At 38.0% G+C, this 11,382-nt stretch overlaps 1 protein-coding gene across 4 annotated transcripts in view; it reads left to right on the top strand.

Moving 5' to 3' along the window:
• The window catches only part of PLD1 (phospholipase D1), a 223,365-nt gene extending 212,396 nt beyond the window's left edge, over positions 1–10,969 (top strand). For 2 of the 4 annotated variants that reach the window (XM_030929431.1, XM_030929418.1), the window contains 2 exons: positions 5,380–5,497; positions 8,119–10,651. In XM_030929431.1, the coding sequence (XP_030785291.1) occupies positions 5,380–5,497; positions 8,119–8,343 (343 nt within the window). In that variant the 3' untranslated portion in view covers positions 8,344–10,651. Of the gene's footprint in view, positions 1–5,379; positions 5,498–8,118 lie in introns of all 4 variants that reach the window. The other 2 variants (XM_030929427.1, XM_030929423.1) reach the window with 1 other exon arrangement.
• Positions 10,970–11,382: the final 413 nt, after the last annotated feature.

Raw genomic sequence — 11,382 nt, forward strand, 5'->3', positions numbered from 1 at the left:
ACATTTAAGTCTCTAATCCATCTTGAATTAATTTTCGTGTAAGGAGTAAGGAAAGGATCCAGTTTCAGCTTTCTACTTATGGCTAGCCAATTTTCCCAGCACCATTTATTAAATAGGGAATCCTTTCCCCATTTCTTGTTTCTCTCAGGTTTGTCAAAGATCAGATGGCTGTAGATGTGTGGTATTATTTCTGAAGGCTCTGTTCTGTTCCATTGGTCTATATCTCTGTTTTGGTACCAGTACCATGCTGTTCTGGTTACCGTAGCCTTGTAGTATAGTTTGAAGTCAGGTAGCATGATGCCTCCAGCTTTGTTCTTTTGGCTTAGGATTGTCTTTGCAATGCGGGATCTTTTTTGGTTCCATATGAACTTTAAAGCAGTTTTTTCCAATTCTGTGAAGAAAGTTATTGGTAGCTTAATGGGGATGGCATTGAATCTATAAATTACCTTGGGCAGTATGGCCATTTTCACAATATTAATTCTTCCTATCCATGAGCATGGTATGTTCTTCCATTTGTTTGTGTCCTCTTCTATTTCCCTGAGCTGTGGTTTGTAGTTCTCCTTGAAGAGGTCCTTTACATCCTTTGTAAGTTGGATTCCTAGGTATTTTATTCTCTTTGAAGCTATTGTGAATGGGAGTTCATTCATGATTTGGCTCTCTGTTTGTCTGTTACTGGTGTGTAAGAATGCTTGTGATTTTTGCACATTAATTTTGTATCCTGAGACTTTGCTGAAGTTGCTTATCAGCTTAAGGAGATTTTGGGCTGAGATGATGGGGTTTTCTAAATATACAATCATGTCATCTGCAAACAGGGACAATTTGACTTCTTCTTTTCCTAACTGAATACACTTTATTTCTTTCTCTTGCCTGATTGCCCTAGCCAGAACTTCCAACACTATGTTCAAAATACGTGATTTCATTTTTATTTATGGCTGAGTAGTGTTCTATGGTGTGTGTGTATGTACGTGTGTGTGTGTGTGTTTTCTTTATCTAATTGTCTGCTTAAGGACACTTAGGTTGATTCCAACACTGTGCTATTGTGAATAGTGCTGTGATAAACATACAAGTGCAGGTGTCATTTTTATGACACCTTGGGTAGGTACCCAGTTGTGGGATTGCCGTATTGAATGATAGTTCTATATTTAACTCTGAGAAATCTCCATACTGCCTCCCATAGAGGTTATACTAATTTATATTACCACCAACAGTGTATATGCGTTCCCTTTTCTCCTCATCTTCACGAACATCTGTTGTTTTTTGACTTTTTAGTAATCGTCATTCTGATTGGTGTGAAATGGTATCTTGTTGTGGTTTTAATTTTCATTTAGCTGATAATGAATGATGTTCAGCTTTTTTTTATGTTTCTTGGCCGCTTGTATGTCTTCTTTTCAAAAATGTCTTTTCATTGTCTTTTGCCCACTTTTTAATGGGGTTGTTTTTTAACTTCCTTTTAATGATTTATAAGTATTTGAAATATGTGTAGGATGCTTATTCCTTTGTCATATGTGTTGCAAATTTGGTTTGCCTGTTGCCTTTTAGTCATCTTTGGAGAATTTGGGGGAAATTTTTCAATTCTTATTAATCAAATCAATCTGTTTTTTTCTTTTTTGTTCCTACCTGCCTTTTCCTGTATGCTTAGAATAGCTTCCTCAGCCTAAGATTAAACATTTACCTGCATCTTCTCCTGGTGCTTGTTTGACTTTACTTTTTACAATTAACATCTGCAGTGTATTTTAGTATAAGAAGTGAGGTCAGGGTCCTGACTTCTTTTCTCAACTAACCAGCTGATCTGGAACCTTATGATATGTAGTAGGATTCTTTGCCTCTGTTATCCACAGTCTACCTTTAAGATACACTGAATTGCAATCTATTCTGGCTTCTCGCTCATCTCTCTGTTATGCCATATAGAAAGTCTGTTTACTTGCATGCCAGTGTAATACCATGTAATTAATGTGGCTGTGAATTGTAATACTACTTTTTGCCATACTGCTTCTTCAAATTAGTATTCTTTTTCAAAATAATCTTGGTTATTCATAAACATTGATTCTTCCACATGGACTTTAGAATTTTTTTTTTTTTTGAGACAGAGTCTAACTCTGTGGCCCAGGCTGGAGTGCAGTGGTGCGATCTCGGTTCACTGCAAGCTCTGCCTCCCAGGTTCACGGCATTCTCCTGCCTCAGCCTCCCGAGTAGCTGGGACTACAGGCGCCCGCCACCATGCCCGGCTAATTTTTTGTATTTTTAGTAGAGGCGGGGTTTCACTGTGTTAGTCAGGATGGTCTTGATCTCCTGACCTTGGAATCCACCCTCCTGGGCCTCCCAAAGTGCTGGGATTACAGGAGTGAGACACCGCGCCTGGCCTAGAATTGTTTACTCAAGTTCTCTCAAATTCTTATTAGTTTTATAAAATTGGAATTATAGCAGATTTATAGATGAATAAAAATAATTGACACCTTTATAATATTGAGTCATCTTGTTGAAGAACAAGGAATGGGCTTCAATTTATATGAATATTTTATTGTTCTTCAATAAAGCTTTAGATTTTTATTATTGGTGGGGAGGAAGATTATTCTACAGTAAAGAATTCATTTTTTTTTATGCTGATCCTATACTTATGCTAACTTTGTTTCTAGGTGCTTTTTCTTTGCATCTTTCAAATTGTGTTAAAGAGGCAGTTCTTAAACAATTATTTTCACTTTGCCCCAACGGCAATGCAGATAATATATTTAAAAGCACTACAAAAACGTTCCGTCAATTTTAGCATCTTTTTATTAGGAAATATTCCCAAAGATAAATATTGTGGCCTTGACTACAACCATTTTTTTCACTTAAAAAATGCAGTTTCACTCCGTTTTCCATCTGGCCTATTTTTAAATAGAAATAGAGACGTATTTCAATGTGAAATCAATTCTAAATAGAGACAGGATCAAACATGTACTAAATTTCGCAACTATGAGCTGAACAGTTCAAGTCCTAGAAAATTATCCAAACTTTGTAGATATAACCATCACTCAAGAGAAACCATTGTCCACACAATTGGGGCTCAGAATCATTTAAAGTGATAGGTATGAGGAATGGAAAGAACAGAAATATTTGTTTGTGGTTTTCCTACTGTCCCACTTTTTGTGATGAATAAGCAAATATTAAATAATTTTCATTAAATACATCAACATAAAATTAAACTAGTTTTCTCTCAAACTTTAGTCCTCAAAAGAACACCCAGAGTACTTCACATTATCTTTACTCTGCATTTAATATAAATTTCGTATAATTAAAATACTGACGGGGAAAATAATATATTGCCTATTTTAGACTTATTTAAATACTTTTTCTACAAACAAGCCCTTACCTGATAGTTTGGTGAACACATTGGCTTATTTCTTGCTCTAATTTAAAAGCAAAGTCACAGAAAAACTCTTTCTGCTCATTTTCAGCTTCTTAAATCTTCTTAAATCTGGCCCAAATCAAAGGTATTATAATAATTGACTTACTGTCATCATTTGTACCGTCATTCACATTTGATGCAGTAAAATTTTGCTTTGGGTCTCAATTAGCAGCCAATGTCTATATGCAAACATCTCTTAAATCTTTTTTTAAAAAAGTTATTCTCACGTAGTCTGAAGGAGGCATTATTTGAAGTGGAAACAGAACTTTAAGTTTATAAAAGTCAAGAATCCTAGAAAGCCTATGGTGCCAGATCCATTAAAAAAAAATTTTATATAGTGGAAATAGTGCAGACTAAAACTAAAATGAATGTCCTTTAATATCTACAGAATTGTACTTTTTCAGGAGTTGATAATGTTGGAGAACACTGGGAACATATGCATGCTTAATAGTGTATGTTTCGGTACAGACTTTCTTGCAGTAATTTGCATATTCTCTGACCCAAGAATTTTAATTCTAAAATTTCTTCTAATGAAATAATCACAGAAATGTACAAAATCACATACGATGAATCAACTATGTTCACTGGAACACTGTTTGTAATAATGGGAAATTGGAAATTACCCAAAAGTCAGTAATAAAATAATTGGTTCAATAAATTTCACATGATGGGAAACTCTGCAGCCATTAAAATGATGATGCAAATCTACATTTATTTAAATACAAAGAGGGTAACAATACAATGATGTCTAGTTGTTAAATCCGGTGGTCAATTCTTACCTGAATTGGACAGCTCTCCTTGACGTACTTCTTTGTGCGGTTTCAGGATCCCACATCCTCTGGCTTTTCTCTAGCCTCACTGGTTCCTCCTCCTCTCCCTTACTGTTGATGTGCACCCAGTCCTCTTCTCTGTCTGTACTCACTTATTTGGTGAACTCAGAAAAAAAATACAGCCTTTGAGCACATGAGTGAGGACCATTCTCAGATTTATATCTCTAAACAAGCCTTCTCTCCCAAACCCCAGTTCCATTTATCTACTGCCTACTCAGCACTGCCACTTGCATCTTTAATAGATGTCTCAACAGGCTCAAAATCGAATTCCTGATCTCCCACAAACCAGGTCTACCCACAGAATTTCCTATCTCAGCTAAAGGCGACTACAGCTGTACATTATTGTAGTTGCTCAAGACAAAAACCTTGCAGTCATCTTTGACGCCTCACTTTTTGACACACCCTACATTCACTCTGTCAGTAAAACCTGTTGGGTCTATCTTCATCTCCACTGCCACCCAGGCCCAAGCCACCATCGTATCTCACCTGGATTATGGGAGTAACTCCTAAATGGGCTCCCTGTTTCAACCCTTGCACCCTAGAGTGTGTTCTCAATACAGCAGCCGTATTTTAATATGTAAGTCAGATTCTGTCACTTCTCTGCACTAACGTCTACACTCTCCATTTCATTTAATATAAAAGCCAAAGCCCTTACAAGGCCAATTTTCCTATTGCTTTTTCCAGATAGCACAGGTCTTCTTGGTATTATTTCAGCCCATCAAGTATGTGGGAAAAGGACTTTGCCCTCAGTTTGAGTTCTAGCTCCATTACTAGTGTGCCTCGAGACGTTAGTTTCCCATGTACAGAATAAGAATCATCTGTCCTGTCTACCACACAGGATTAAGGTGAAAGTGCTTTTTAATCCTAAAGGCTTCTCTAAGTACAAGGGTTATTATAATTTTCAAATATCACTTCTAAAACTTGTCTCATTTGCTTGAGAAGTTTTTGTTATTCTAGTCCCCTGTTTATGTATGGTCAATTCAGACAATAGTTCCTTTTATGTCAGGCACTCTGAGGATATGCGAGTAGCCAGGTCATAGTCTCTCAAATAATTTGCATATAAGTATATATATTTGCATATATAGAGATAGGTATAATAGACATATATCCTGCAACAAACTGCTTTATCCCAGTTACTCAATGTGGAGGTCACTTGTATTTCAGGGTCGTCCTTGGCTATCTTGATGACCCAAGTGAGGACATTCAGGATCCAGTGAGTGACAAATTCTTCAAGGAGGTGTGGGTTTCAACAGCAGCTCGAAATGCTACAATTTATGACAAGGTGAAGTTCACATATTCCTCCCCCCTTTCTTTTCACTGAATCTCATCACAAAAAGCATATTGTTATTTCTGCATATTATTGGTACAGAGTATTCTTAATACATGTAAAAAAACTAATACATTTCCAGGTTGTAATAAAATACCTCTTTGTGGACCCTGAAAAACAACAGCAAAAAGCATCATGGATTTTGGTTTAGAAAAGGCTTTAGCAGCATTCTAATCTCTCCTGTGATGCAGGAATCCCATCGGCAGCATCCTTAGCACCTGGTTACCTAGCCTTTGTACATGTCTGGTGACAAAGAGAAGAGGGGCAGATGGCATCAGAAAATAAGCCACAGCTGAGTCCAGCCTAGCTCAAGTTGCTGGTATTATAACCTTGTGTATAGTGACTTGACTTTCTGAGTCTCTTTTTCCTCTCCTATAAATTGGAAGGAATATTCACAAGGGTAGTTATGAGGACAAAGAATAGTCTAGTGAATGTTTTTAGCACATAGTGTATAGTAAACAGTATTCATCCTTATGATGAAGCTTGTTAATATTAATAACAAGACATGTCATTTGTTGGACAGCTCTAGTTTTAGAAAGGTGTTTTAACACCAGCTCCATTTGATGCATACCAAATGTATCGCCTGTGAAGTCTACCCTTTGGTTATAATAAAAAATGTAGCCGGGCGCGGTGGCTCAAGCCTGTAATCCCAGCACTTTGGGAGGCTGAGACGGGTGGATCATGAGGTCAGGAGATCGAGACCATCCTGGCTAACATGGTGAAACCCCATCTCTACTAAAAATTACAAAAAAAAAACTAGCCGGGGGAGGTGGCGGGCGCCTGTAGTCCCAGCTACTCCGGAGGCTGAGGCAGGAGAATGGCGTAAACCCGGGGGACGGAGCTTGCAGTGAGCTGAGATCCGGCCACTGCACTCCAGCCCGGGCGACAGAGCGAGACTCTGTCTCAAAAAAAAAAAAAAAAAAAAAAAAAAAAAAAAAAAAAAAAAAAAGTAGAAGAGTTAAGAGTTGTTTAACAGTGGAACAAGTTACTTCAAAAAGTAGCTAGTTGCCCATCAGGGAAAAATATACAAGCTGTGTTCTAGCCAAGACTAATTGACCATCTGTGAGAAGCTGGATAAGTCTGCGTTCTTCCTCATGATTTCCAGGTACAGACGTGAACCTCTTTTAAAAAAAATTAGGGAAAATACGCAATTTTTGTCTTAGAGCTCCTTCCAGCAGAGAGACTTATTATTCTTACTGAAACATGTCTACTATCTGTATAACCTTATTTCTTTTCTTTTCTTTCTTTCTTTTTTTTTTCTTTAAATTGACATGGAGTCTCGCTGTGTTGCCCAGGCTGGAGTGCAGTGGCATGATCTCAGCTCACTGCAGTCTCTACCTCCTGGGTTCAAGTGATTCTCCTGCCTCAGCCTCCCGAGTAGCTGGGACTACAGGTGCCCACCACCACACCAGGTTAATTTTTATATTATACAGGCTGGTCTTGAACTCCTGACCTCAAGTGATCCACCCGCCATAGCCTCTCAAAGTGCCGGGATTACAGGCATGACCCAATGCTCCTGGCCCCTGTATAACCTTATTTCATCCTGAGGACTGAAGGCTGTGATCAAATAGGTCATGTGCATAGAGTCATTAAAATGTAATTTTACAAATGCAATGCACAGCCTTATTTGGGTCCTGAATTTGGGGGAAAACATCTATAAAAGACATTTTGGGGATAACAGGATAAATTTGAATATGAAGCATAACTTAAATGACATTATATAATTAATTTTCTTAGGTGTGAGAATAGTATCGTGATTATATAGGCACATGTCCTTATTCTTAAGAAATACATGCGGAAGTATTCAGGGGTGAAGTGTTATGATATCCAAAACTCATTTTCAACTGGCAAAGTAAGTGTTACATATTAACAATTGATAATGCTATGTAAAGGCACAGATATGAACCTCTTTCAAGAAAAGTTAGGGAAAATATAACATGCAATATTATTCTTAGACCAGAATCTCCAGTGAAATCCAGGGATGATTATTATAAAAAAATTAACTTTAGGCCGGGCGCGGTGGCTCAAGCCTGTAATCCCAGCACTTTGGGAGGCCGAGGCAGGCGGATCACAAGGTCAGGAGATCGAGACCATCCTGGCTAACACGGTGAAACCCTGTCTCTACTAAAAAATACAAAAAACTAGCCGGGCGAGGTGGCGGGCGCCTGTAGTCCCAGCTACTCGGGAGGCTGAGGCAGGAGAATGGCGTGAACCCGGGAGACGGAGCTTGCAGTGAGCTGAGATCTGGCCAGTGCACTCCAGCTTGGGTGACAGAGCAAGACTCCGTCTCAAAAAAAAAAAAAAAAAAAAAAAAAAAAAAAAAAAAATTAACTTTAATGTGGTGTAACATTAGTGTAATTTCTTGCCACTAGCCATGACTTTTTTAAATGGAAGCAAATCTACTTATTTGTAGCATATAAGATAACCAACTCTTAAATCAGGTCTGTGCTGTAACATAAGACTAATAATATGCTTCATACAACAGAGGTCTTTTCTGTTGGAATAATTATTTCCCATAAAGGGCGTGTGCTCTCTTTTAAACTTTGCATTCATTTTTCTATTTATGTTCTAATCAGGTGTTTCGGTGCCTTCCCAATGATGACGTACACAATTTAATTCAGCTGAGAGACTTTATAAACAAGCCCGTATTAGCTAAGGAAGATCCCATTCGAGCTGAGGAGGAACTGAAGAAGATCCGTGGATTTTTGGTGCAATTCCCCTTTTATTTCTTGTCTGAAGAAAGCCTACTGCCTTCTGTTGGAACCAAAGAGGCCATAGTGCCCATGGAGGTTTGGACTTAAGAGATATTCATTGGTAGCTCAAGGACTTCCACCCTGAAGACCACACTGCACACAGTGACTTCCTGGAGATGTCATAGCCAAAGCCAGGCCCAATGCATTCTCGTATCCAACCCAAGGACCTTTTGGAATGACTGGGGAGGGCTGCAGTCATACTGATGTAAGGACTGTGAACATCAGCAAGGCTTCATAATTCCTTCTGCCTAACCTTGTAAAAAGGGGGCTGCATTCTTGTTGGTTGCATGTACTCTGTTGAGTATATACATATACTCAATTTGAGTATGTGTTGAGTAAAACACATATTCAAATTCCATAACATACACCAAAACTCGTTTCCTTTGTAACAAGAATTTACCTATAACTGTGATCTAGGTTGCCAAAAGATGTCTGAATCTCCTTATTCTTCTCTGATCTTCATTTATACAGCCAGTGTCTAGCTGGACCTGCCCTCATCTTGCAGTTCATACAGGCGCTGTTTGAGAAATTGTTTATTACTAGAAGTTGTAATGCTGCTTCAAGATTTTTCATGGTTACCTGGGATGCCCCTGCTCATCTGGTCCTGAAGTAGTAACATTCACCCAAATGAGGACATAGTCCTTATTCCTTTTCGGTCACTGTATGAACAAGGCAGACTTTAGCCTACACAGTAGACTGTGTTAGGCACTTCTGATAACATTGATACTATGTCTTGACACCATGAAGCAACAGGAAGGAATAACTTCCAATATTGAGACAGAGATTTATTTCATTTTGCTCCCAAAGGCACTGACAAGATGAGTCCTTGTGATTAGGCCCATCTGATCAAATGTAAAAACATGCGTGGGATATTTGATTACATAGCAACCAGATAAAACTGAGAGCACACAGCCTTCAGAAACCCCCAAGGTGTCAAGGGGGATCAGATCCAGATAAGAGAAGATGATTCCTTCTAGTCCTATAAAATTTCCTGTCATCCTTAGCTGCTGGGTTGATTGAAATTTGATCTCTACATTTCAAAATCAAACCAGTGAATACAATTTGTCTTCTCAAGAGAATCAGAGGCATCATAACTCCTACCAAGCTAGTATGAGTCTAACCTTGTTTGACATTCAGCTCTACTGCTACATTATCTTCTTTGAGAAAAATTAATTGATTATAAAATATGTGCTACTTCACTTGCATTATTAAATATACATTAACCCCTCTCACCAGGGCTTCCAGTGAAGTTACAATGCCCTAGTCTGTGAATTATCCTGGAAACATGTTTTTCCTTTTCGGATGATAGAGTACCCTTTGATAAACTAAATTTGACTAAGCAGAACAACTCTGACAGTCTAAAGAGTTAATGTGGGTTCTCATAAGGCCTGTACCTGTAAAACAAAGTGCAGGTGTAATGATTATACGTGTCTATGGATTACCTGGACAGACTCCCATTTGGGTTGTTCTTCAAAGAAGCAAGCAGCTGATCCCTGTTTTCATGAAGCTAATACTTCAGTTGGAAAAATTAAACAGGAGCACACAGTCAGGGATAGGGGTTAGCAGAAGAGAGAAATAGTGTCACATCAAGGAGAGGACCTCATGGCTAGGGAACATTTCACAAATAAGGTGAGATTTTGTAACCAATAATAAAAATGAATGTTTTTATAAGTAAATAACTTATTTTTCATATGGCTATAGATGGTAAAATGACTTCATTCTATAGTCATTGTAAATAAGAATTTGCTATTGATGAAAGAAGTTTAGACTGGCATTTGAAGTATTGAGTGTATAGGATCGCTAAGGATTTCTTAGATTTTATATTTAAATATTTTTTAAACCTTAGAGGAAACAACAAACTGGCTCTTGATTTTGAGCACCCTACTCTCATGAAAAATAGAAGGCTGAAAGGACCCTTTCCCTTATAAGTAATTTAATCCAATTTCTCCCCATTTTATACATGAGGAAACTGAGGCTCAGATCAGATGAGGACTCACTGAAATCCACTCAATATGTAAATGGTAGAGCTGGGACTAGCAACATTGCTGCAGCCTACTGTTGGCCTCTCTTTTCACTTTATCATTGCCCAAGAATGAGGATATGCAGTAAACAGATTTCAGGCAAGATATCTCTAAGCTGTTTTGAACCCTCTGGTATTTTGTATTTATGTGTTCGTCTGTCCCCCCTACTAGAATGTAAGCTCCATGGGGCAGGGACTTCACTGTATTTTGTTCGTAGTGTATACCCAGAACCTGGACCAGTGCTTGGCACATAGAAGATGTCAATAAATGCTTGTAGAATTAATAAACACGGTGAAGGACAGAGCTAATGAAATGAAAATCTTAGCCTCATATAAGAAGTCTTACTACTGCTTTCTATGGCAATTTTCTTTTCTATTGCATCTTCCCAAAGGCAAGATGCTTATCTGCAAAGAGGTGATAAGATTTACTTGGAGGGATTTTATGGAAAATTCAGTGCAATAATTGCTTTTTTTTTTTTTTTTGTGCAGTAGCAGTTTACATAGTACAGCATTCTGCAAAAATTGCATGAAATGTGGACCCAAGATGTACTGTATGACTTAATTACCTGTCATTCTCTGACACCATTACTACCTACTAGAAGTTCAAATAATTTATCTTTAACATTGCAATATCTGATAAACCTTTTAAAATGTGAATAATTCAAAGCCTTGAAAATCTATCATGAATCTGCTCAACATTTCAAAGTGACTATTTTGAAATGCCTATAAATGCTATATACCTGACATCCTGCTAATTTCTGTAGTAATTTTTGTTTTCAAGAGGGAAAGATTCTAGTATTACAAAAAATGAATGATGGAAAGTGGCCATGGTCTATTAAAGCCGTTCAGATTGGCCATGTTCAGTCAGTCATCGGAGGATAGCCTTAGCATAGCAAGTCTGGTGCAGGCGTTTTATCTAAATCTAGTGTGCAGCTCATGACTCACCCTTCAGTGGGATGTTTTTAATTCTCACCTGTAATGCATCACAGGGAGGCATGTAGAGCTGGTCATTAGATAATTGTGTGGCATAATGGAAAACAAAATGTTTATTTTCAAAGCACCTTTGA

Source organism: Rhinopithecus roxellana, chromosome 1 (assembly GCF_007565055.1).
Source record: "Rhinopithecus roxellana isolate Shanxi Qingling chromosome 1, ASM756505v1, whole genome shotgun sequence".
Classification (NCBI taxonomy): domain Eukaryota; kingdom Metazoa; phylum Chordata; class Mammalia; order Primates; family Cercopithecidae; genus Rhinopithecus; species Rhinopithecus roxellana.